Here is a 27,853-nt window from a genome sequence, read left to right on the forward strand (position 1 = left end):
CCAAAACTAATACAGCATCAGCACATTTCTCCTATAATCACAGATAAAAGTCCATCATACACCGATGTTTTTTTAAATATCTTTCCATTTTAGAATTGGAGGAAGTTAACATAACCCAATTTCAATTAAGTATTTATGATTGTTAATTTCTATATAATAATAAATACAAAAATACTTTAGGATCTTTCTAGACGAATGAGAAAGTGCTTGACCCAAAACTATTAAGTTTCAAGAACAGTGTTGTCTAAAAATATCAGTATGTCAATAGTATTTAATGTAATAAGAACCACAGGGTCTACACCAAAAAGAATACACTGAAATATGAGCACCCTTCACCTAGAATCTAGATTAACAGGTTTCAGGAAAAAAGCATGTGTGAGTGACACCACAGGATGGCTGTCTGCTAAATGACATCACACGTTAGACGCTTTTATCCAAAGAGACTAGCATGCTCAACACTGGGCACTTTGGGGTGAAGTGTCTCAGGGACACACCGACATGCTGACTGCAGTGGGGTTTGAACCTTTGCTCCCCTGATCCGAGCACCACCGCACAACCCACTGCGCCACCCCCCCCCCCCTGAATAATGAGGAAAGCGAACACAACAAAATAGAAAGAGAGAAGCAATTGTTTTCTCATAATTATTTAATCACACATACATTTACATCATGCAATCAATCCAAAACTGTGATCTCATGAACTCCCCTCCTCGGAGCGCTGCCATGTGTGCCCCAGTTCTCCAGGAATGATCCAGTACCTCGTCCACTGATAGATCCTCAAAACTGTCCTTTTAAAAATTGACCAACTATTACACAGTAATAAAAAAAGTGGCTACACTTTTGTTTTTATTTAGAATTAATGCAAAATCAAATTTAGGCAAACACCTCAAATATTATTTGCTGTATTTCATTGACTATTTCCCTCCCCCCCCCCCCCCCCCCCATTTCATATCCAGTTTTGGTGGTAGGTCAAAGGATAAACATTTTGAGGTCCATGCTGCAAAGTCACAACTAATCTAGAAGATTACACCGATGGAATAAACCATCTCGACACAAACGCTGTCCTGTCGTAGATACACGGCGCTGCTCCGCTTGTAGAAAGTCATTATTCTCTTTTAAATTATTTGCCTTCAACAAAACAATTCCAGTTTCCAGGGCGATGGAAACGACTAACTCCTCCAGCCACACATGGAGTGTTTGCAGGTATCGTGAGGAAGTGCTATAAAACTAAACGTTTTCTGTTACAAGGTTTAGTACGACATCTTTTAGAGGGGGGCGTAATCCTAGCTCGATCGGTTCCAGTAGCCGAAAAACTATTTGTCGAAGCCGTTTTCTTTACGGTGTATTTGTAAAAGCTTCTGTCGATATTGTCATTTGAATATCTACCACTGCACGCGTCTTAATCTCAAGGGAGTTTACCGTCGAGTGGTAGATATTCTTTCATCTTACAATATGTAGGAAGACTCCTGTATCATGTTTCAGAGTGCTGAGAAATGGCAATGCGAGAAGCCCTCGATGAGAAAATACATTGAGAGCTAAAGGTTAGCGCAACAGAAGCTAACAAGAAAAAGGGCTCCATATGCAAGCGAACACACCCACACGATATACAGTGTATGTTACAGTATATTGCACTTGGATGTTAGTGTTCTCACGCTGGGGTTACAATCACAACAAGCTGAGCCGATGCAGTGGGGCTTCACAGGGTAAAACAAAAAGACAATAAAACACCCCCGACTACATCTAGCGAGATAAACCCCTCTTACAGCCGATGACAGAAGATTGTTGTGCAATTTTCGACCCTGCTCTCCTGATTGGCTGATCAGCGGCGAGGGTCCGGCCTATCGACTCACACCCCTGCCCGCCTCACCTTTCAAATATGAATCTACACAACGTCTATGGAGCAATGAAAGAGGTACAGTACACTAAACCCAGCAACACACCAAAAGAGGGGAAGGTAACGAGTCTAAATCGATAACAACAACAAAAGGGTGTGGAGGGAGAACAAACAAAAAGCAATACACAGAGGCGAGGCATCCTTGAAAAGAAATCATGATACAGGTACAACTAAAAAACAAAAACGTCCTGGAGATGAGTGTGTGTGTGTGTGTGTGTGTGTGTGTGTGTGTGTGTGTGTGTGTGTGTGTGTGTGTGTGTGTGTGTGTGTGTGTGTGTGTGTGAGGACAGGACCAGCGTTGTGTGTGCCATCTCCGTCTATTCGCTGCAGCCTACGTGCTCCATGTGCAGAGATGTAAATAGCGGCCAGCATTAGTAACCACCGATAGAAGTAAAAACAGTACATTTAGCTACTTAGCATAAGCTACGCTAAAATAAAGATGGAAGTTTTGTTGTGTCAACCGGATCATTCTCTTCCCCCTTACATTCTTTACATCCTTCTCATGAAGTCACCAATAACGAGTATAGCTTTCCTTTTAACTTAATGATAAAAACAATCGGCCTCCACAGGTACTTAGTGACACACATCTACAGCACACGGCTGCACGGCGTGGCTTTTTAGTTTTTTTTTAAATCCTTTTTTTGAGCCGTCCCGCTTGCCGTAGGTCTCACTCTCCAGGGGGTGCAGTCGTGCCAATGTTGCAGCTGTACAAGCCCGGACAGAACAGTAGCGCTCGACACCATCTAGTCAATTCAAAACCTTACAGTTTGCTTTTTGAAAGTTTGTGAAGTCGCGTGTCAAACCGAGAGAACAACCGATAACGGAAATGTGCAGAGGTTCGCCTCTCGGGTCAAGCTCTCTCTCTCTCTCTCGTGTTGGGGATTCTCTTTTTGGTTTATCTGTGTTTTAGATCTTGCTCCCCTTACATTCAGCACGGCACGGTGCAGACCTACTCGCAAAGAAAACCGAAGCTACACGCGGCGAGGTGTGGCTCGTACAACTGCGTTCGGTGGATAATATTATTTAGCCTTTCGTAAATTAAAATGTCTTCTTTTCCTTGTTTGTTTTATTATTACATCCAGTACGAGAAAAAGAGATAAGTCATGATGAGATTTGGGGGGGGGGGGGGTGGAGCTGTACAGGCCAGGAATATTTATATATATATATTTATAATTCAGAAACTCCTTCGTGGCTCCAAAGCAGCGACGAGGAGCCCGATCGCTGTAATGGAATGACGGGTTGTGGGGGGGGGGGGGGGGTGATATTGGCTTTTTCTTCTTCAGTGGTGTCCTCCTACTGTCCCGCTGCTCTTCAGCTGCACAGAAACACAAAGAGAAGACGCCGTTAATGAAGTTCAGACTTTCTGCAAACACGGCAGCAACAAGCCGTCTCACGGAGAACACGTTGTTTAAGATCACGTTGGAGTCGATTTCAGACGGAACAAAGGAAGCGGCACAAACATGAACATTTTAATAACCCGGATAACAAACAAATAAATACTTTTACTTCTAATATTTGTCAAAAATATTCATGTGATAAGTGAGTCGAGGCTAAAGGCTTGGTGAGCTTACTTCTGATTATTTGAAGTAGTTTGTAAAGTGATGTTTTTATATGTATTATATTTCTGATTGGTTCGTTATCTCCGTCTCATCAGAACTACTAACATATAATAATAACAACTGTGAGAAGACAATACACACAGTACTTAATAGTGTGTGTGTGTGTGTGTGTGTGTGTGTGTGTGTGTGTGTGTGTGTGTGTGTGTGTGTGTGTGTGTGTGTGTGTGTCCGTGTGTGTCCGTGTGTGTGTGTGTGTGTGTGTGTGTGTGTGTGTGTGTGTGTGCGTGCGTGTGTGTGTCCGTGTCCGTGTGTGTCTCTGTGTGTGTGTGTGTCCGTGTCCGTGTGTGTCTCTGTGTGTGTGTGTGTGTGTGTGTGTGTCCGTGTGTGTCTCTCGGTGTGTGTGTGTGTGTGTGTGTGTGTGTGTGTGTGTGTGTGTGTGTGTCTCTCGGTGTGTGTGTGTGTGTGTGTGCGTGCGTGCGTGTGTCCGTGTCCGTGTGTGTCTCTGTGTGTGTGTGTGTCCGTGTCCGTGTGTGTCTCTGTGTGTGTGTGTGTGTGTGTGTGTGTGTGTGTGTGTGTGTGTGTGTGTGTGTGTGTGTGTCTCTCGGTGTGTGTGTGTGTGTGTATGTGTGTGTGTGTGTGTGTGTGTGTGTGTCTCGGTGTGTGTGTGTGTGTGTGTGTGTGTGTGTGTGTGTGTGTGTGTGTGTGTGTGTGTGTGTGTGTGTGTGTGTGTGTGTGTGTGTGTGTGTGTGTGTGTGTGTGTGTGTGTGTGTGTGTGTGTGTGTGTGTGTGTGTGTGTGTGTGTGTGTGTGTGTGTGTGTGTGTGTGTGTGTTGTGTGTGTGTGTGTGTGTGTGTCTACAGGAGAGTAATAAATAAATGATGCGAGCACCACAACAGCCATGAACCCTGGGGGGGATCATGGCCCTTTCTGAAAACAAAGAGTGTTATTCTCACTTCTTCTCTGGTTTGCTGACGCTGGTGCCGCTGCCCCCCCCGGATGGACACGGTCTGGCTGTTCTGGTAGAAGCCCCCCCCGCTGCGGTTGATGTTGAGATGGGTGGGCGACGCCACCGGCTGCTGCCCGGGCCGGATGGGCTTAGCTGGGGGACGAGAGACAGAGCCGGTTGAGCAGATCGCGTCTTTGCATTTCATTTGAAAACACCGGATCCATCGAATGAAAACAGTTCTTTATTCGGTCGGGGTATTCCCAAATCACTGGAACAAACCGCACTCTGACTACTTTCACATCCAGGCTGAAGACTTTCTGTTTGCCGCTGCTTTTAATTGAACTATTCAATACCTGTTATTCAAGTTTCATTATCTTTGCTATTTAACGTTTCTGTTTTATGCTCTTAATGTCTTTCAGTTTTGTAAAGCACTTTGAACTGCCTTGTGTTGAAAAGTGCGATATAAATAAACTTGCTTTTAAGTATTTTGTGGAGAATTTTAATAAAATGACACAAAACTATTGTCAGGATAAAAGAAAGGTGAGCTACTTTTCAAGTTTCCATTTAACTGAAGACGTTTCCTGTACTTTAAATAATTCTTAAATTTAAATAGAATTTAAAAAAACTAAAATTGACAAAATATGTTCAGAACTATTAAAATATTTAACAATAAATATGTATACTAGAAAAAATAAAGAAGTACAAAAACTGCTCTGATAAACATTCCTTTAGGGGCTTTAGTACAGGTTGGCTCAACACGATACATCAAAGCAACATCTACATTCCAAACTGCAATGTCTTCGCCCGTCTTGGATGTGCGGAGAGTCTCTTACAGATTTGAAAAAGTCTCATGCTATCGTCACTGAGATATTCCAAAGACCCCGTGTTTCTGCCCTGCTCACCGATCTGGGCCGAGTGCCCCCTCCTCGCCATGTTCTTGGCCCGGACGGCCTCCTTGATGCGGTCCACCTCCTGCTGGTAGCGCTTGCGGTCGCGGGCGGCGTTCTCCTTGGCCTCCTTCAGAGCAGACTCCAGGGCCTTGACCCGCTCAGCTGTAGCACGAAGACGTTTTTCCAGTTTTGGAAGTTCACAGCGAAGGTCTGCATTGTCACGAACCAGCTGCGGGACAATTTGCATCGTGTTAAATCATCTACATTTCAACCTTTAGAGGGGGGGTGTCCAAACCTTCTTCACAGAGGGCCACGGACAGAAACATATACGCAGGGCCACTCGCTGGAGGAGAGGTGCATTGCGTCATAAGCGAACCCATAAGGACCCACCGTGACGTGGGGGCATGCACTTTAAAAGTTCTGGAGAGTATCTCATGAAGTCCCTCAGTGACCCTGAACCGTCTGGTGGGTCCTGGTCATGTGATTTTGTGTTCCCATGACAACATGTCCAAGATGTCCATGTGGCAGACCAACACATGTGACAGAACGAGCTACATTTCAAAAGCTTTTTTGTTTGTTGCTAAAGATAAAATTCAAGCCATTTAAGAATTAAAATGCTTCCATAACAAGTCCTTTATTACATTTAACCTGTCGTGGAAACAATTCGTGATCAAATCGATAAGAAACAAACGAGACAAACATCGCTGTGACGCTGATCGGGACTTTAACCCTAAACGTTCGCAGTAAACCCGGAGCGACATCCGCATCAGAAATATGATTATGATCTGCCAGTTAATTTAGCCGATTCAATTATATTCAGTTAATATATTCTTATTCTTCAATTCAAAGAATGTTCAAACTAATTTAAACCAAAACATCACCCTCATTAATTAAGTTAAAAATAAGAGTTATTTTGCCATTAAAGCCCGATGTGACGCATTTCAGATATTTGACACGAGGGGGGGGTTACTTGTCAGAAATGTGTTCCGTCTGAATTATGTTCCCCTTAATTTCCCCAAAAGTAGAAATGGGTCCGGGTTCTTATGTGTTATTATAAATGAGCTAAATCAAACGTAGGTCAATTACGCTTGACACTTGAAAATGCCGTACGAAAACCTCCCAGCTCTCCAGAGGGTTTCGTTTATTGTTGGCAGCAGAAGCTAACATCAGATTATAATAAGAGGGAATCTGAAGGGTGTATTTCAAGAGGGATACGTAAATAAGTATTTGGGCTTTTTTCTTATCAACTTAGATTTTTTTGAAAATGTTTCCAACTTTAATCGACTGACTTTATTTGAAAAGTGGTCTCAGTAACACACGAATACTATAATATATTTATATTTAAGAAGTACAATACAAGACAAGCACCAGTTTCATCTGTGGGCCGTATTCTATTATACTATTTGAATTTGCTGAGGGCCGATTCAAAATGAACCGCGGGCCGCATTTGGCCCCCGGGCCGTAGTTTGGACACCCCTGCTTTAGAGCGAGATTGAGCAAAGAAAACAACAGCAGGAGAAGAACGGCAGGAGTAATACTTCATCGACTTGCTGGTTCACTAAAGTCGTACCTGTTTGTGAACTTTGGTGAGCTGCTCAAGGTTGTTCTCAAGAAAGGAGATCTTCTGTTTCTGCGCTGCGCTGCCGCCTGTGTCGTCGGAGTCCATCTCAGCGCTCTGCACGGCACAGAACACAAGCATTACTACTTAACTAAGGGGGATCGTATCATCAGTAATCCAGACATGACAGAACGCACATTTAACCACAATGGAATAAAAGATAGAATCAGCTTTGAAAACACTGATTCTAATGTTTCAAACCTGTTGTTACTTTGTTCACGTGTGTGTCCTTGTTTGTTTAGCAAGTCACCCAGAAAATAAATGTATGTTCAGTTGTTCACCTTTTTCACCCGGGTAGCCAGGTCCTGGACAAAGAGCTTCCTCAAATTGTGCAGAGTCTGCAGTTCTTTGGCCTGAAAAGTAAAAAAGACGAGCAATTATAATCTGAATATTTAGACACATTACGACCGACTGAACCAATCTTTAGTTCATCATCATCATCATCATCATCATCATCATCATCATCATCATCATCATCACATTCATTAAACTGTAAAGACAAGCTGCCAAAAGAAGACAACTCGTCTTTATTGAAGACTTGAAATGACTTGTTTCTCCCTTTAGTGTCTACAACTTAAAGCAATGTGTCCGTATGGGCGAGAGAGGAGAGAGAGAGGGGGAGAGAGAGAGAGGGAGAGAGAGAGGGGGTGAGAGAGAGGGGGAGAGAGAGAGGGGGAGAGAGGAGAGGAGATGAGAGAGGCGAGAGAGAGGGGGAGAGAGAGAGAGAGGGAGAGAGAGGGGAGAGAGAGGGAGAGGGAGAGGAGAGAGAGGGAGAGAGGAGAGAGAGAGAGAGAGGGGAGAGAGAGGGGTGAGAGAGAGAGAGAGAGGGGGAGAAAGGGGAGAGAGAGAGAGGGGGAGAGAGCGCTTCCGCTCATCTCTCCCGTGTTACCCAAAGTTCATGTAAACTTGAATAATGTACTTCATTTGAATGTAATAATGTTGTTGTTGTTGTTGTTGTGGAAGCTGCAGGGAATGAGCAGTAACTGAGTTTTAAACATCCCTTTAAATGGAGGACCCCCATAGGCCCCGCCCACCGAGACAAAACCCCACTGTCCGATGTGTCACAGTAAGTGCATCCAAACCACCCCGTCTCTCGGCATCACTCACCACCGTCTCCTCCAGACCCTTCAGGTCCTGCCGCGCCTGCTCCCGTCTGTCCTGCATCACCCTGGGCAACACAAACACAACATTCACCATCCAGAGAAATACATTCAGTGCTGCACATCTAATGCCTCAGGTCGTGTGTGAGACGCACGTGAGCTCGTGCAGCTTGCGGCTCTTCTCCTGGTCGGTGGATTTGAGTTTCTCGTGGTCCACTCGGAGCCTCTCCTGCTCCAGCATGATCTTCTGGTTCAGACTGAAAACAAGTTCACACATCGACTTCAGTTTCTTTAACGGCGACACTTTCAACACGATGAAAACTACCGCGACTAAAAGCTTTAGTGATAGCGTCTGAACGCGAGTCTTACTCCTGCAGCTCGGTGATGAGCTTCTCCTTGTGGTCCAGCTCATCCCTCAGGCTGCTGATCTGCTTCTGGTGAGCGTCGCGGTGGGAGTGGATCTGCTTGTCCACGGCTTCCTGCGCACACGAACACGACAGATTCAAGACCTTCAGCACGTTGGGATGCTTTGAACAGTGTGCTAGATGTAAGTTCAAATCTTCCATTTGTTTAATCTTGTGAGGTCCACGGTTCAACGTGGCCGAGGAACGTACCTTGACTTCATTGGCCGTCTGGATCTCGTTCTCTTTCTCCATAGCGTGAACTTTCTCTGTAAAGCAAACACAATCAGATGATAAGCATTTATGTACATATTCCCCATCATTTGTTGTTTTTATAGCGTCTTGTTGTTTCGTGTTGGCAGCTGGGGTTTATTGTAATGTCGTTGTACCCGTACAATGACAACATTAAAGATCTATCTAAGCACACGGCGATGTTAGCATTCCCTAAACTAACAATAGAGAATAAGTTAGGGCTCGTCACTTCAGAACCCCAACGCTCAAAGCAGCGGATTTAGATTCGAGCTAAATCTTTCATTACAGAAATCAACAACTGGAACAAAAAGCATGTTTGAAGCCGTCTCATGCCTCGGAGCACCTTTTCAAGTCTACAAGCTTTGTTAAGGTGGAAGAGTTCTCGAGACGACTTCACTTTGAGTGCTTCATCTCTTCCCATGTCCTTACCCTGAGCGCTGCTCTTGACCAGTTCCTCGTTGAGAGAGTCCACGTTCTCCTCCAGCTGCCGCTTCTTCTGCTCCACGTTCTGCAGGTACTCCGTCAGGGACTTGATCTTAGCCTCGTGCTGGAGACGGAGCGAGAACACGGACGTTTATACGTACAATATTTATGAGGATTCAAATGTGAGATTATCCGTAGCCAGAGAGAGAGAGGGGTCCGGGGAGGACGTTCTTTTGCGGGCCACCTTTGTAACCCACATGTAAATCACCGCTAAGCTAAAGACCGCTAATGTTAAGTCGTCTCCTTTAGCCATTTGTTAGCACATGCTGTTTCTAATGACTCATAGAAGCTTCGGACGTTCACAAGTTTAAGAGGTATTTTATGTTGAAGAATAAAATGTGAACATCTTGTGAGCGTGTATTAACCACAGACCTTATTTAGAGAATCTTAAACTAATTAAAAAAACATTGACTTCAAGACGAGGGAGCTCAGACGTGCTACAATGCTAACTAATGTCTGGATTTAAGTCTTCCGTCCACACGAGACCGCTCGACCCGCTGGAGACGCTGTAGTACATATGCCAAGCCCGTAAGTGGCGCTGTACTTCCGCCACAAAATACACCAAAAGCAGCGAAGAAGACTTCCGAGCTTGGTTTCCATGGTTGCCCTCTTGTTTATTCTCCGCGGTGGAGTTAGCAGCAGAGGTGGGGAGAGGCAGCAGCTGATCTCTGACCGCTCTCTCCCGTCCGATTAGACTTCACTCGCGTTTATGTCCATATCGATCAGATCTAGCTGGTTCAAAGGACACCTAAACAATAAGCGACATTTTGACCGGAGAATTTTAGATTTCGGCTAACGGAAACTCTGCCGTGCGGGGGGGGGTCTGCTGGAGGCTCCTGCTGGGTGCACTGTCCCGCGAGGGACCTGGCTCGAAACACTCGGTAAACTGTTGTTGTTGTTGTTGTTGTTGGCGAAACACATCAGCGGTGACACGGGGTGAGCAGGAGAGGCGGGGCTATTGCGTCATCGTTACCAGGAAATGATCGTATAGGGCGTAGACACTAGAGATGTTAAGATTCACCGATTCGCATCGGTGCACCGGCATAAACGTTCAAGATGCGAGTGCACCGGTTGAAAGAGTGCACATCGGCTACAGTTTGGGTTTGAACTCGCGATGCATCGATTGCGTAGCGTCTTTGCATCGGTAAAAAACCGATTCAAAATCCCCTCATCTTGTCAACGCTCAGCAGAGACGATCTTTGATATTTGCTTCGCCACTACGGAGGCCGAGAGTCTCAGTTATCAACACACACGGAAGTTGAGGAGAAAGAGAAACACAGCGCACCGAAAAATACCTACAAATCAAACGTTTGGCAACACTTCGGATTGTTCAAGAAAGACGGTGTAATAGTCCTTTATGCTATATAGCTGACCGCAGGTCATGGAGAGTAATAAGGTATCCGTAGACCTTTGTATGAGGTATCTTTATTACTCAACAGGTCTCCAGCCATGATACATAGATCCGTCCTAGATGCGGGCTTGCATACACACAGTATCACTCCGCAGCCGCAGCCCATCAGTAACGTCCTGATGGTATATGTGCGCGGCACTATATGCTACAGACGGTCAACTTGAAAAATCGCTCGCAAATTGTTAACGATGCCGAGCCGCTTTAAAGTACACAAGTAGGACGAGGAACTTAGCGACGCACATAAAGAGGCGACATGGGGTCTGCGGCTGAAAAGAGAAACCTGAAAGTTAGACAAGAGTTAAATCACTCAGTGAGGTGTTCGGTCAGAGAGAGGTGTTTAGTTTACAGCAGCCTGTGACGGTCAATAATAATTTAAATGTCTTCCTTACTGTAAGCAGTTATGAAATACCTGTTTGTGAAAGGTTATTTGTATTCTTTATTGTTATAGAACCCACTGCTTTCTGCTCACTGGTGAGTTAGCCTCTGGATGAGTGTTAAGCACATCAGGCTGGCAGCTGTATGGGCATTGCACTATGCTAGCTGTTATTTGCACATTGTTAATGAGCAATGCATCCTTACATTGTTTAACTGTGAGGTGTTATCACATGGTACTCTGGAGAGCTTTTAAAAGGTAAAAAAATAAACGGCATGATGGGATGTGCAGTACCAAATATGTAAAGCACTTTTTTGTTAATGTATGATTTGCTGCATATAAGGAATAAAACTTAAATCCTCTGTCGTACCAAATTGAAGTATCATTATTTTTGCATCGTGTTGAATCGCATCGTATCGCATAATATTGAATCAAATCGTATCGAACTGTATCGCAACAGGGGTGAATCGTATCGTATCGCATCGCCTGGTGTTTCAAATGTATCGTTAATGTATCGTATCGTGGCAACGTATCGAGATCCGCATCGCATCGGCCTCAGTGATGGAGATGCACATCCCTAGTAGACACGGAGCCGATTGGCCCCCAGAGCGTTCCGTCCGCGGATCTACCCACCATAGGACCCGTTATCGTTATCTGCGTTTCCCTGTCGGCCTCGTGTGGCCGAACCGCCTATCTGATAGAGAACTGCGGATACGACCGTTAGCGTTCTCGTGTGGCTGCAGCCTAAGACTCATTCCTTACAGCGCTACTGGGTGGTTTCTGCGTACCTGGGAGATGCGCAGCTGGCAGGCGGCCAGCTCGTTCTCGTTCTCGTCCATCTTCTTGTTGCTCTCCGACTGGGTTCCCTCCAGCTGCTTGCAGCGCTTCACCATGGTCTTCACCTCCGTCTTCATCTTGCTGATGTAGAGACGGGCCACAGTGAACTCCTCGTCTATCAGGCCGCTGCCCTCGTGTTGCTGGAAGAGCAGAGGGGGAACGTTAAAGAGGCACGGAGGCGCAGATGTAGAAACAAAAGAAACAGGTGGACTGTACAAAATGTGAAACATGGGAAGCAGTGGTGGAAAGTTACTAAGTGCATTCACTCAAGAAAAGCATTCAGGTACTTTACTAGATTATTTCTTCATAACAGATAACAGTTATCTGAACACTTTGTCACTTTGCATGTTCACACAATGAATACACAAATAGATTTTGATATACCATTTTGAATTAAGACACCTGGCGTATTAAAAAGTCAACTTCATAATCTCTAATCTCCAATTATAATCCTGTGATATAATGCATATCATTCAGAAACATTGTCTTTCTGCACAATGAGTACTTAAAGTTAAAGTGTATTTAGAAGCCAATACATTTGTACTTTTTATTCAGGACTTTACTTTTAAAGGTCACCTATCGTGCTATTTTTAGGCAATAGCATAGGTCTTGGATATATACAAAAATATAAAAAACATGTATATGAAGTGTTTTGATCAAAATACCTCTATTTCACTTCCTGTTACTAAAGTGCTGATTCTGGGTATAAAGCTTCTTTTTTTTTTAAAGAGGGGTCTGAGCTCATGTGGGACCCGGCAGCTACGGTCTAAACTAAATGCTGCCGTGATGAAACGCCATATCATGGATTATCAAGGATCTGAAACAGTCTGGAGCTCAAAGGCTTTCTCTCTTGCCGGTTACACCACAAGGTGAGTTCCTTTCTACTTCCTGCTTCTTCACACACATGCTCTCCAGCACAGGTTAGCTCTGAGTGTTAGCGATGCTAATGTAAACACCGACCATATTACGTCCAAAACAGTCGGGCATTGTTTCTGATAGCAACGTTTCTGATTGGCCCGTGGGTCCACATTTCAGATATTACGTCATGTCGGATGCAAATCTGGATCAGCTCCGTTGTTCCCCGTTTTTAGAGATTTGCGTACGGAGGAAAAGAGAGAGGGTTTTATTTCCTGACGCTGCGTGAGTTCCCCGACACACCGGGGACACATGTTTACGTATAAAAGACATCAAAAAGTGCACTTTGCATGATAGGTCCCCTTTAACAGAGTATTTATACACTGTGGTATTACTACTTCTACTAAAAAACAAACAGAAAGTATTACTTCTTCTACCACTGATGTTAGTCGCTGAGCCTTCATTTATTTCTAATCACTGCAACATCCTGCGAAACAACCATCTTTTAATCTAAGAAAACAACGTGTTATTGTTTCTCCATGTGACTAGAAGCTAGTGTTGCTCCTGGTAAGGTGCACAAGGCTTCTCAGTACCTTGATGTCATTGCTGCCCACCGCGATGCCAATCTCGGCGAGGTCTTTGAGCAGTGAGGACATCATCTCGGTCACCCTCTTCTTCTGGTGGTTGGACATCTCCTTCAGCTTCTGCAGCTCAGAGTCCAGAGACGACAGGACGGACTGCAGGGAGAGAGGGAGTGTTCATTCATTAGCTCAGGGTGTCCGGATGTTTCAATGGGGGAGACAGACAAAAAGAAGACATTGTGTGAGCAGAGAGCAATCCTGTCCTGTGTCAATCCTAACTCGCAGGCTTATTTGTGATGTCAATTCGTTTCCCTCCTAAATGAACCCGAGGCTCATGATTCAAACACCAAGCAGCAACAGATGAGTGCATGCAAACCTGTGTGTCTGCAGGCGGTACAGCTTTACCGATAGCGCACGTGTTGAGTATTAACAGAGCAAAGCAGTCGCAGTGACTTCATGTTGACATCTGTCCCCAGCTCACCGATTTCTGGCTGAGCTCCTCGCTGATGGCCTCAAACTCCTTGGTCCTGTCCTCCACCTCCTGACTCTTCTGGTCGTAGTTGACGGCCAGCTCCTCCAGCGCCTGCAGCACCTCCTTCACCTCGTCCTTCGACGCCTCGTTCTCCGCCTGCAGACGGTTCAGCTCCGCCTGGAGGTTCTCGTGATCTCGGCGGGAGGAGCCTAGAAGCTGCAAACAGGAGAGACAAGTGGAGTTTAGTTTCTAATGCATTCGGTCTGCTGGAACAATTCTTATTGTTACATTATTTATGAGTTTATTTTTATTTTGACAAGTTATTAAAACCTCAAGACTTAGTCGTTGCTGGGCTTCGTTTGCATTTTTATTTAGATTCTTTCAGATGTTTTTTCAAAATGACAAGGATGTTATTACAGTTCTGTATTGTAGTAGTGAAATGATGATGTAAGCAACACTTTAGGCGCTTTCACACCGGAGTACTTTTCCCTTTTGGTTCCGATAGTTCCTGGGACTTTGCGTTCACACCAAAAAGAGAACTTAGTTCAGAGAACTTTTACCCCCTTTGTAGTGCCTGCTAGAGAGGTGGGACTTTCCTGGGGAGAAACAAGTTCCAATTTCTATTGGCTGGGCAGATTGCAAACCACGCCCCGTCAAACTCGGAAAAGTTTTGGGAAGCCGCCATTTTATTATTAGCATTAGCCCCGCGCACCAACGGAGAGAGAGACAAGAAGAAGAAGAAGAAGAAGAAGAAGAAGAAGAAGAAGAAGAAGAAGAAGAAGAAGAAGAAGAAGAAGAAGAAGAAGAAGAAGAAGAAGAAGAAGAAGAAGAAGAAGAAGAAGAAGAAGAAGAAGAAGAAGAAGAAGAAGAAGAAGAAGAAGAAGAAGAAGAAGAAGAAGAAGAAGAAGAAGAAGAAGCCTCCATAATAACATCTCTATAATAAAGACTGGACTAAAAGATCTACAAATGGTTTTACTACTTTTTTTTTTTTTAAATAAAGAAAACAGGTTTTCGCCCGACTTCAAACAACAGGACTGGAGACAAATATAACTAGTTCCTCGTTTCACTTCAAACTGTAAAGATCAGGAGTTCCCTCTGCACCTGCCGCGCTGCAGAACTCACCTCATCCTGGTCCAGCATCTGCTGCTTCAACTTCTCCGCCAGCTGGCTCTGCTGGTTGATCTCCTCGTCCTGTCGAGAGCACAGACACAAAGACATTAGCATATTGTATGTAAACATTACGTTGGACGTGTACAACCCCACATTCAGTCGCCTCCGGTACCAACATGCTGTCCACTCACCTTATCGTCCAGCTGCTTGTAGAGCTTGGCCACCTCAGCCGGACACTTGTCCTTCTCCACGTCGGTGAGGCGGGCACCCGGCACGTTGGGCGTGGACACCTCCTTCTCGGCGATGATGTTGTCCAGAGCCTTCACCTCGGCGTTGGCCTTCTCCTTGTCGAACTGCTCGTCCACCGGCACACTTTCACCTGAAATGAGAGAACACGTAAATATGACTGCGTTAAAAGCTTTATTTGTTACTATCAAATCGGCACACGGTGTAAGTTGTCCTTTATGCACTGTAGACCAAAAGCAGCCCTTTAAATGATGCGGCCACAACATAAATATCTATCATAACATCTAGGTCTCACAAAGAAGTGTACTGATTTGTTTCTTATAGCAGAAGGCTAGGAACAAGTCCTTTATCACTGGAACAACAACAACATCTGCAACCCACAGAACAACAATGGCAAAAGGATCGAGATCGAACGTGAGAAGTTGTACAGCGTTGTTTCTGAGAGAGGCCCGGATGAAAGGGTGCCGAAAGACGGAGGGAACTTCCTCACCATTCCTCCAGCGGTTGAGCTCGTTCTCCAGCCAGGTGACGGTGCTCCTCAGGGTCGTGTTCTTCACCTTCTCCCTCTCATATTTCTGCTTCCACTGCTCGGCTGTCAGCTCCACGTTTACCGTGACAGTGTTCTTGATGGTCTTTGCTCTGGATGTAGAAAGAAAATGGTTATATTTCACTAAAGAGACATTTAATGCGCCTTCAAAGTGAGATATCACTGGACCCACGGTGAACATGATTATAAAAAACATGAACTTGAGGAACATGTGTGTGTGTATGATGGACTAAGCTACAGCTTGACAATTACTTCTCCTTCAATGGCTTTCTATAACTTTTCTACACCTTCAATAGAAAACTCTGCATCTCAATTTAAATGGATTTATATTTCACACCAACCTTTGTCCGAACATGAGGGTGGATTTGCTTTCGCTCTCGTTATAGGAGGAAGGCGAGCAGCAGATGACGATGGTGGTTCGACAGTTACCCCCCAGCGAGTCCTGCAGGATACGGGTCATCTTGCTGTCTCGGTAGGGGATGTAGGCCTGGGACACGTGAAAAATGCATATTCATGATCAGCAGAGCAAATATTAACGGACTGTAATGAAACATAGAAAAGATCAAAAAATCCGTTGTTACAAAGATATTGGATCATCGAGGTGACGTTAGACCGAGATATACTTTCAGGATGCCTCGTCTCACTGGCTATCTTTGAATACGGATGTTTGACAATAAAACCCAATATGACTAACCCCAGAGTGACAGAGGAATAAAACAAAACATACGTATTGTATCCTCTTTGTTGGGATCTACTGCAGTTCTTAAACTGAAGGAGAAGCGAGTGATTTCAGCAGCACTGAGCAAACGGGATGTGATGGCTTCAGGAACACTTCTCATGAGTTCAGTAAAACTATATTGCAGTTAGATGTAGACATGCACACATCGACTGGAAACTGGAGAAAAGCAACTAGCTGATTAGCCTTGTTTTTTCAAGTGTTATTTAATTATTTAAAGTGCACCTATCATGCTATTTTAGGCATACATGATCTCAGATATATACAAATATATAATAACGCGTCTATGTGTTTTTCTCGAAATACAAACGGATCATGCCTTTTAGACATCCCTCATATCTCTCTATTCCAGCCCTGTTAGAGAAACGCGGATTTTGGGTCCTTAACTTGAAAAAAGAAAAAAAGGAGGCGGAGCTAATGCCTGATTAGAATTCTACGGGAGTTAAAGTAAAATTCTGCTGTGATAAAACGCCATCATGTTCTAAACCACATCAAGGATTATTTCCTGCTTTTTAAAACACACGTGCTCTCCAGTACAGGTTAGCTCCGAGTGTTAGCGATGCTAATGTAAACAAAGACGAGATTACGTCCAAAACACGTCAGGCATTGTTTCTGATGGCAACTCTCTGTTGGTCCACCATCCGAAATTATGTCATATCGGCAGCAAATCTGTATCCGCTCGTTGAACCCCCGTTTTCAGAGTTTTGGGTACGGAGGAAAAGAGAGAGGGTTTTATTTTCTGACGCTGCGTGAGTTCCCTGACGCACCGCGGGGACACATGTTTATGTATAAAAGACATCACAAAATGCATTTTGCATGATAGGTCCCCTTTAATGTGCGCATGACTGTGTTATGACATTCGATCAGCGGCAGCCGCACACACAGAAAGAGTCAAAGCTTTTTAGCAAAGTAACAAATACTTAACATTTGCAATTTGTAAAACCTGCAGGTCAAAAATAAAAGGAGGAAAACCTTAAAAACAAGTATTTTATCAACAAGAAGACCCTGGAGCTTGGGTCCACAATGATGCAATCTGAAATCTGTAGTTAAATGCTAACTTGAAATATTATAGAAGTGATAGAAACAGGATGTTCAGTCAGGAGTGAGACGTCTCTGTGCACAGTAGCTCATTTGTTTCACATCATCATAAATACTTCTGAGGCTGCCGCCCCCAGGTTGTTTACAGAGCGGGGGGGCGGGCCCCGAGAACAAACACATTGTTGATTAAAGTGAAGAGCGTGAAATCACTATGAAGCCTCCAAACAAAAACATTGCTCGAAGGAAAGCCTCTCTCTGCTGAAGGGACTTTTGAGACACAAAGGTCCCGTAGATGGTGGAGAATAGTACTTTCACAGTGAGACGAATGAAAGACACCTAGCTCAGGGATGGCAACAAGCTTCCCTTCTGTATGCTACGTTAACACATCACCACCTGAGGCTATAACAGCTCTCTGTGGTGCTTCTGAATAAGCTACAAGATAGAACAAATACATGTTTGCTCGTAATGCTTTAAAAGGAAATAATAAAGCTTTACTGACGAGACTGTGCAACAATAACCTCAATTGGTAAATACATTTAGATCATTCATATTTACTTACAATGCAGAAGCTCTGAACACGACTGTATGGATCAATTTAATGTACCAACAGATTTAAGAAAGCAAGAATAAAGAGAGCAGAGGAATCCTGAGGTCAGATGTAAGACCTTGTTTAAGACCCTTTCCATACATTTTAAGACCTCATCGCCCCTTCGAGTTTTAACCGGTTACCATGGTGACACACTTCACCTCACATTGACTATATACAGTATCGATTGTCCTTCCTCCTTATCTTCCAACCATTTGGACGCAGACATTTCCCCATAACCATGTTGCTTAGCAACCGGCGTAAACGGACCTTCGCACGCTATCAAGCAGTGAGCGTGCGATGTCCTGTTCAGATGACGTCACATCCAACGGGATGCCATAAATAAACTACACAGAATCACACGCCACACCTACGCCATGACTACATTCAGGCAGACGGTAGAACACAACCTCTCTGGACCATATACTTATTGAAAACAAGATACAAAATGTAATACCTTGGAAAATGCCGTTTAATACTTTTTAATAGCCTTAATTTTCACTAAATTGATTGATCAACTGTTAATACTTTAAGCCCCCGCGGACCCCCTGGAGAGTTAAAGCAGTGTCACTGACCGTTCCTTCAGCGAGGGCAGAGATGACGTTTCCCAGAGACGACAGAGACTTGTTGATGTTCTTAGCTTCGTCCAGCAGAGCTCCCTCGGCTCCGGTTTTACTGACCTGAACATCACAAACAATAACGTCAACAAGGTCCCATGCTGTTTTTTGTTCAGGCAGAAAATGGGGTCAAGCTAAAATGCAGATTACCAAACAGGTGTAGGTTTACCTGATCCACAATGAGTTTTACTTTTACACTATCATGTGTCCAGAGACGCAATTATCAGTCACTTGATAGAGAAATCATTGCCACATTCTTTATAATCTATTATTCGTTAAGTCATTTTTGGAGCAAAAATGCCAGAAAATGCTTTTTTCAGCTTCTAAAATATGGATTTTCCTGCTTTTTGATTTCTTATTTAACGGCACTGAAGACCTCGAGAAACAGGCATCGTCTTGTTTTACAACGTTCTGACTTTCCGTCGCATTACCTTTTCACTCCCAGCCAGATCCACCAGGTAGAGTTTGCCGCTGAGCTTGTGCTCCGTCTGAGTGTTTTCCTGTTTGACGTTTATCTGGAAGATGCTGTGACTCCTGGAGCTGTGCTCGTTCATGTCTACGGGACAAAGGGACACCAGGCATCAGCATCAAACACCCCGCAGACCATTCAGAGTATACGACGGGGTCTTACTTGTGACTGCGACATGTCTGTTCGATTTGCCTTCATCAATTGTTTCCATGACTTCCTCTGGGCTGCAGACAAATCTCTCAGTGCAGCCCTTTAAAGGAAAGCAGAGTAGGAGGTGAGAGGATCGGCCAAACAAACACGTTTTTCTGGATATTTGACACGAGTTGGGTCTCACCTTGACATACGGTACTTTGTTTTTGTCTTCATGGACCGACAAATTGGTCTTTGAAACTGTAGATGAGGAGACATGTGGTTTATTCACTCGGCAACACATTCATTCTGAGGGTCCATGTATATACTGTATAATGTTTACTATAGTCACTTACCGTCCAACAGGTCCCGGATCTTGTCTAGGTAAATTTCAAAATATGAAACCTGTTGACAAAGAAAGAGCCTTATCATTTGGCGATCCAGCTGACGCAACAGAATACAAACAAGGGGGTTGAGATGTTAAAGGTGGGGTAGGTAAGAATGGAGAAAGCAGCTCGAGTGCGCTAGAATGTGAAAGTATGCAGCGGAAAACAATCTGCCCCTTCCTTCAGACTTCCTCACAGAGCCCCTCCTCCAACACACACGAACGCGCACATGACCAATGAGGGCACGAGATGAGTGTGTGCCCAGATGGAAGGCTGACAGGCAGGTAGGCCATCCAGGTACTTTAGCCGGGCCGGCTCAGATGATTGGTCGGGCTTTTTACAGCGCCACGGCTTCCACAGGTGATATATTTGTATATATTTATTGTCAAAGCACTTAATACATTCATTGCTATCGGGATGTTAACAGTAGGGCTGCTCGATTATGGCAAAAATCATAATCTCGATTATTTGGGGAAATAATTGGAATTGCGATTATTTATTGACTTTGAAAACATCCATTTACTGGAGAATTTTTTTTTGAACAGTATGTTTTTAAGTTGATTACCCTGAACTTTAAGTATAATTCAACTGAAAATAATAATAATCGTTTTATTTCGATGTTGTTTTTGTAATCGTTGCAAGCCGTAATCGCGATTAAAATACGATTAAAATACGATTAAAATACGATTAATTGAGCAGCACTAGTTAAGAGCATTCCATGGAATATAACAAAAAGTGTTTCTGAAGTGAACTACCTACCCCACCTTTAACTGAAGATAATGAAACAACAGCTTGGAAATAAACGATGCAATTACTTCTTAATTAATAAGAATAAGGGAAAACCCAAAAGGCTTAGAAATAAATGTGTCAATGTCTTTTGATAATGAGTCAGACGATATGATACAGCAACACCAAGTAACAAGTCACTCCGACAGAAAAATGCTTCGTAATAGCAAACTGCAAAACAGGAAGTATGTAGCTCGTTGCTACTAATCATGTCAGTCAGAAATGAATAGCTGATTATCTAAAGTGGGTTAATGTCCCTTTTAATCCGTCTAACTACGTACTTTGATATGAAATTCCAAGTTTTCATCCATGGAATAGATGTAGTTGAAGATGTCTTGAACTATCCGGGGGATGATGCCCATTCCATCCGTGTCATGGAGGTTCCCCTGCAGACAGAGAGCACGTCATGATGAGAAGTGAAGCTTTCCATGATATCACAAGATGCGTTCAAACATTAAAAGGTCATCAGAAGTCCTCGTTACCTCCATGGTGTGTGTTTTTCCAGATGACGTCTGCCCGTATGCAAAAATCGTCCCATTGTATCCCTCCAAAACATCTACAAGACACCAGACAGGTTTGTGTTCATGCCAAGATAAAAAGCAAGCCTGATTGCTATTATTAGCCGTGTACATGCCTCTGAATAATAAACCTTCTAATGAAAGCAAGAGAGACCTTACCTTTTACAATCTTCTGGGCGCAGGCGTTGTACACTTGTTCCTGTGTCGTGTTCGACTGAAACACTCTGTCGAACATGTACGGTTTGCTCTGGAATGAAGAGAAGAAGAGTGAGAAGCGAAACAACAACTCCGTCTGTGAAGCCTCGCCACACTCAAATGTAACATGTTTTCTAAACAGATGTGCGTACGCTACTTTCTTTAACCGACTGACATCGATTCATTCTGTTGACACCAAGCGTCCGATCTGGTCAGAAGTCTTTTGGACAACAGCGAGTGTTTTGTGTGTTTGATGGCATTACAAAGAAGAAAAGGCATGTGCATGCAGCCCCTCCTGACCCAGGACCCTTCACACGTTTCCCCCCAAGTGTACTTTGAAAACATGTTACCTCGACAGGAGGCTGGGGAATATGGCAAAACCCTTCCATCACAATAAATGAGAATAATATCAAAGCATGTTTACCCCGAATCCCATGAATAAATAGTCGATACAGCCATATTGACTTTGGGAGTTAAATAATTGAAAGCATGGATAATTTTCTCACTTTAAGAACTGAAAAATGAACATAACGGTTTCAAGGAAATACAAAATAAAACAAAAATAGGATCGATCTGTGGGAAACACTGCTGTCGGTTTGGCAGTATACAATGTTTATTTAGCCCAGCTCCCGTTCCCCTGATAACTCTCTTTGTCCGACATGTTTTTCTAATAGAAACAAAAGAAAGGTGAACCCTCCGTCACAACGAGTCACTGACGAGCTCAACCTAAATCGCGCTCTGCTAGTTGGCCTTTGAAAGCTATCGGTCCTCACACAACTTCTTCCGTCCCATTTGAAATCCTCTCCAAACTCGCCAAGGCATTTTTAATGAAGAAAACTCTGAGCTTAAAAGCCAGCATACTTCAGACAACCACACAGGTTGTGATATCCTGTGGGCTACAACAGTTCAGAGCACAACTCAAGGGAGATGGCGATCGATAGCTGGATTCAAGAAGGCAGGGTAATAAAACTGATGCTACGCAGATCTGAGGCTCCACTGAGATGGCACGCTGCCTTTAGACGTTTGAAGTCCCGGTTGACTCGTCTCGTCTGCAGCATGGTGGGCGGGGTTAAGAGAACACCATTTGCATTTGATACCCTAGGTTCCACACGTTGCATGACTTAGAAGACTAGTGATTCATTCAATATTAAAATGGTATCTTTGGTGTTTTTAAACCTGGACACTATTTTCTAAGTAGCAGAATAAGTTCTTTTGCGTCTTGAGAACTAATGGAGGCAATATTTAGCTTCTCTTCCCTTAGAGCAGGGGTGTCAAACTCAAGGCCCGGGGGCCAAATCCGGCCCGCGAGTTCTTCTTATGTGGCCCGCAAGAGCTTGCAAAGAATATATTACGTTTATTATACGGTTACATGCCGATTTACAGAAGCACGTTGCCCATAAACTACATGTCCCACAATGCATCTCGTTTTGTGCCATGTGCACTGAAGAGACTTGCAATTATTTGCCCTAGACTTCTGCTCTCAGACGTAGTTCATTACCAAGTTATTATCCTATCCGATAATAATCCAATTCAGAGGCAATAATGTAATACATTATTTTATATGATATATATTTATATAGTCTTAAAAGTTACAACCGGCCCTTTGAGTGCAACCATAATGCTAATGTGGCCCGCGATGAAATTGAGTTTGACACCCCTGCCTTAGAGCAAGACTTGGTCGGACACAATAGCAAACTGGTTAGATCAAGCAAAAGGTGAAGATAATAGGTTTTATTTCCCCGTAGGTTCTTTTAAAAAATGTCAGAAACTTGTCTAACAATCTGAGCCTTTCAGCGACAAAGACATGCGGGACTACATAGCAGCCAGTGAGCGGCTGTAGCGTTCTCCTTCATGGACATGGACACATTTTTTAAATTGTTTTCTCCATAAGTCACGTAAACCTTGGGGATTCAGGGTCGAGGTTAAAAAACACAAAAGTAACCATTTAAAGCCAGTAACAGCAGGAGTAGGCTGAGAATGTCGACGAACACCTGGCGACGCCGCTGATTAAGGCCAACTTGTTTAGGACCCCACATTCATAGCTCAAGGTTAAACCACAAGCATGTCACTGTCTGGCACACAAGCGATAGGCACCTTTCCCAGGACTATAATGTGTAAAACTGCTGAGATGTCCTTCACTTGAACTCCGGTTTGTAATCCCTCCTGACAGACGGTCACGTCCAAAGCACAACTCGGTGCAACACTGAGCAGTCGCATCTTAAGACGTTGATAATTCAGTCCAGCGAGCCATATTGTGGCCCAGTCCAAGAGCCACTATCGGGCCTGCCAGACGCTGTCGGCAAACAATAGAGCAGCCCCAGGTTAAAGTGCTCATTGTAACTGCTGCTACTGGCCTCGTTACCTACACGTCTGTCTCATGGGGTCACCTGCTCAAAAGTGTCATTACAGTGAAAAGCATTGTTAAAAAAAGTATTCTGTCACATTACTGTTTCCTGAGGGCTTTGTTATGATGCGTGCCCAGGCCAAGACACTCAGGAAAGACAGTATCACAGAGTGAAAGGTTATTCTGCAGCATCCACTTGAAGCGTATTGTATGATGCATGAAATCTATTGGGTTTGTAGTGCTAGGCTATCTCATTGGGTTTGTTGGGAGCCTTAGGCTGCGGCCACACGAGGACGAAAACGGCTAAACGCATAGGATTAACGTAAACGCAAACAAGCTTCCGTCCACACGCAATATTCACCGGATAGTGTCTGTCCACACGAGACCGCTCTGTTTAGCTCCAACCGCTGGAGAAGCTGCAGTACATATGCAGGAGCCTGTACGTGGCGCTGAAACTTCCTCCACAAAAGCAGCGCAGAAGCATGGTTGTCATGGTTGCCCTTCTGTTTATTCTCCGCGGTGGGGGCCGAGGGAACCGGGCAGAGTTTTTCGCCAGTCAGCGTGTATTAAAGTTGAAATCTTCCGGACAAAATGATAAAAGTGCCGGTCAAAGGTCTTCTTTGTTATTTATTGAGCTTTAAAACAAATGAATAACGACTCTATATAATATAATGATAAAATACACGGAGCCTCTCTTTTTCCTCCCTCTCTTCGGACAGCGCCAGTGTCTGTCTCATGCAGCAGCTGGTCCAGTAATGAGTGACCCGGCCGACAGTAAAAATAAACATATTTATAACTAGTTTAGTTTGAGAGGTAATTAAAATAGCTAAGGGTGCTGATCTGACTTGAAGTGTGTGTTTTGCTGCAGAGGGAGGAGCTGCAGGTGAGCAGAGCTGCGTGTCTCCGTCCTGTCAGATTAGACTTCACTCGCGTTTAGGTCCATATCGAGAGAAAGATAAATAATCTGAATTCAGGGTGCAGTTTACTTTGACGCGGGGGTGCCAGTTCTCCTGTTATTTACCTTTTGAAATGCGTGAGGAGCACTTTTCCTTTTCTCTCTAATCCTTTTTAGTCCTCACGCAACTCCACCTTTGCACTAGAAGTAACCGATCTGTGTTCTCAGGCCATCAAAGGCTTCTGTATGCAAATAATGTGACAGCAAATCACGAGGGAATAAACTGATCTTGCGTGTGCAAAACAGACACGGAAGTAATGGATACATTAATAATTCACCTAGTGCACGCTACACTGGCAAACCGAGCCACCCTTACCACCTCAGCTGGAAACTTTGTCTGCCTCCCTTTCCGGCAAAAGGCTGGCAGGACCTTTTCAGCGAGCCACAGCTGAGTAAGAGCATACTGCAATCATTTCCTCTTTGAGAACAACATCTCTGCTCTCGGGAATACCTTTATCAATATCTGTGAGAAGCAAAGCCAAGGCCTTCGATGGTGAAGCTGCTTGTCAGACGTCTTTACAACGCGAGTGTGGTCAGTTTTTCCTCTGGCTGAGCACCAACACAGGGCCCACACCCTAATTTGCTTCAAAGCGGATACAAATATAAGCTAAGTGTGTTAGTCACCCTGGATATGAGCATCTGCAAAACCAAATACACCATCATAATAATTACCCTCCCCACACGGAGAGATCGCCAGCACACGGACAACTCTGCCTACTCTGATTGGCCGAACAGCTGGTTACCAGGAGAGAAAACACAAGGGGATTAGCCAGTAGGCCTGTGTTTTATGGGCACTGGAAGTGTTCTCCAAGCAGATGCAACACTTGCGTCCTTCACAATGTGAACTGGTATTTGCCACTATGGCTGGCACTCTGAACTGGGCTGGGCCACATCACGCGTGAGGGGCACTGACAGGACACATGCTTTTACTTAAAGGCCTTAAGTCAGTGTAACTATTCAAGAAGTCACCACATCTTCCACGGTCCTTTCTTTTTTGCATGACAGAAAAGGAGTAGTACCGTTTTATTCCAAACGTTCCACCTACATGAGCAGTTTAAACTCCAAAGGGCTCAGCTGAAACTCGCAACTTTATGAAAGCAATTCAAGATCAGTTTCTATTGCCTTGTAAACTAGTTTTAAGCACAGGTAAGAAAAGACACAAAGTCCAAAAACACAACGATAATATGTCGCTAAGGATACATAATGTTTAACTAAGATTGTTTTCAAATGATACGCTGTAGGCTTTTACATGTAAAGCATGAACTTGAGATATCAGCCTGGCTTTTATGCTTCTTAATCACTACAGCCATAAGGCATGTCAAAAGACCCACCTTTCTCTTTTGGTGCCACACAATAGACTACATGCAAGCAATGGCATGAACACAGGCTGTGCACATATTGCCTCTTTAAGACATACTGTATATGTATAGGCTAATGATGACAAAGCATCAAGTGCACATCATTTGCAAACTGACCCTCAGACCAATTTCCTGGTTGATTCAGTAACGTGGGGGTAACATGGCGCTGAATCATTGAAGGCATTTCCGTCTGCTGAGGGGAGATTGTGCCCATGTCAATATCCTGATCAAGAGCTGGTTCTGTATGACTAATTAGACACTTGTGTGATCCCAAACGAAATGTTCTTTTTTAAAAGGGTAAACAGATATAGTATTTACTCTTTACTAAGTTACGCACAGTTACTAAATTTGAATGTGTAACTTGTTATTAACTATAACGTGTCTCGTCACTTGAGGCGAACGGGACACCACACGCCTGCATTTCAATTGCCTTTTCCACTGCCAATGACATTATTTGGAGGCTACCAATTTGACCATTGTTATAATCAATAACAGAATAGTTATTGGTGTACTACACACAATAGTTGTTTATGTAGCCAGCTGGTCAGCTAGCTAATGTTAGCTATAATTAAGCAACAGTATTAAAAACTAGCCAGCTAGCCAAGGCCGGCTAATCTGTCAACTACCAGCTGGCCTAGACTGTTAGCCCACTACTAAATCAAAACTGGCTTAGACTTTATGCTGACGCAATCCGTTCATAATTAATAGCTTCATGGTCACATATGAAAGGCTACTTATCAATGAACTGCATGATGGTAGTGCAGTTAGTATAGCGGGAAGGGTTTGTTTGCTGGCGACATTTCCCCCTGTGTGAGTGGCTTTGTTGAATGACAGCTCGCTAGCCGTGACAGGGCAACTGAATAAAGTGACATTTAAACACAAACAGCCACTGGACGTTGCTCATTGAAATGTTTCATTGAATGCTGATGCCGACTATCCATGAGCTGGAGACTCGAATTATCAACGAGTTTAGGAGTGACTGACTTGTTGGCCTCAGCTGGGGGCCAGCGGCGAACAACGGGGAACAGGTCAGCTAACGTTAGCTAACAAGCTAATGTGCTAACTACCGTAGCTACAAGACAATCAAAAATGGCGTTATTACTGCTGACTGTGCCCGAGGGCTCTGTCTGTCAAATATCTCTAATCCTTCAACTACACAACTCACCGAGATGATAACGTTGTCTTCCCCTTGAAACTTGGGAATGTACTTGTCTCCTCTGACCACCTCGGAGCTGTTCAGGGGCCTAAAGCGGCACATCACTTTGATGGTGCACTCCGCCGGGTCGGCCATCTTCCACGGTTTACCGAGTGGAAATTCACTGATACAATTAAAGAGGGTCCTGGATCCCAGGGGCGGCCGTTGGGGAGGGGGGAGTCAAACAAAAGGGATGCCGAACCCCTCTGTCCCGATATTAGGTTCTGAAAAGAGTGATAACGTGCTCCGGTGTTGAACAAAAATCCTTGTTTTCCTCTGAATCGCTTCCCCCTCCTGTTAGGAAGCCATGACACCGGTGGATCAGCGCCTCGCCCCTCCTGCTGCCGCCCTGTGGATGTGGATCACAGTGACGTCACCCCGCTCCCCACCCCACCGCGCGCGCTGCTGTGGTTGTCAAATTCTGTGGGGACATTAACAATTAAAATGATGAAGGCACTAGCAAATGGCAAAGCATAACATGTAGAGTTTACTATATTTTGGTCTGTCATGTTTACCTCTTTACTTAAGATTCCATTGAATATCAGTGGTGGAAGAAGTACTCAGATATTTTACTTAGGCGAAGTAAAAGTAGAAATACTCAATTATAAAAATACTCGGTTACAAGTAAAAGTAATTCTTTCAAAATCTTACTTGAGTAAAAGTATATAAGTATTGGCCTAAAAATATACTTAATGTACCAAAAGTAGCGTTCATTTGAAATACACCGTACAAGTACATCAACATTGCACTTAAGTAGCCTACATAATTTGAGTAAATGTACCTATTACATTCCACCACTGTTAAATACAGTATACTTGGTATATATAGGCCTTTATTGTAGGCTACTCATCACACTGTATACCTCAAGCCATGTCAATTTGAATTTAGAAAAAGTGCAGGTGTAAGGAAAGAATAATGAGTAATATGTTTGGCATTTCAAGAACAGAAAAAGTGTAATTCTCGAATAT

At 44.0% G+C, this 27,853-nt stretch overlaps 1 protein-coding gene across 1 annotated transcript; it reads right to left on the reverse strand.

Annotated features, from left to right (window-relative positions):
- Positions 1-627: 627 nt before the first annotated feature.
- LOC117461809 (kinesin-1 heavy chain-like) lies at positions 628-27,239 on the reverse strand. Its single transcript, XM_034103773.2, has 26 exons — positions 26,856-27,239; positions 20,998-21,085; positions 20,803-20,876; positions 20,602-20,706; positions 19,505-19,553; positions 19,354-19,409; positions 19,182-19,269; positions 18,982-19,106; positions 18,509-18,613; positions 15,915-16,060; positions 15,517-15,665; positions 14,972-15,159; positions 14,793-14,861; positions 13,680-13,886; positions 13,211-13,354; positions 11,714-11,902; positions 9,088-9,205; positions 8,620-8,675; positions 8,375-8,484; positions 8,161-8,262; positions 8,013-8,073; positions 7,187-7,258; positions 6,858-6,962; positions 5,300-5,516; positions 4,405-4,550; positions 628-3,208 (listed from the first exon to the last, which is right to left on the reverse strand). The coding sequence occupies exons 1-26, from the start codon at positions 26,979-26,981 to the stop codon at positions 3,173-3,175; spliced, it is 2,931 nt and encodes a 976-aa protein (XP_033959664.1). The 5' UTR covers positions 26,982-27,239; the 3' UTR covers positions 628-3,172.
- Positions 27,240-27,853: the final 614 nt, after the last annotated feature.

Source organism: Pseudochaenichthys georgianus, chromosome 17, assembly GCF_902827115.2.
Source record: "Pseudochaenichthys georgianus chromosome 17, fPseGeo1.2, whole genome shotgun sequence".
NCBI classification, from domain to species: domain Eukaryota; kingdom Metazoa; phylum Chordata; class Actinopteri; order Perciformes; family Channichthyidae; genus Pseudochaenichthys; species Pseudochaenichthys georgianus.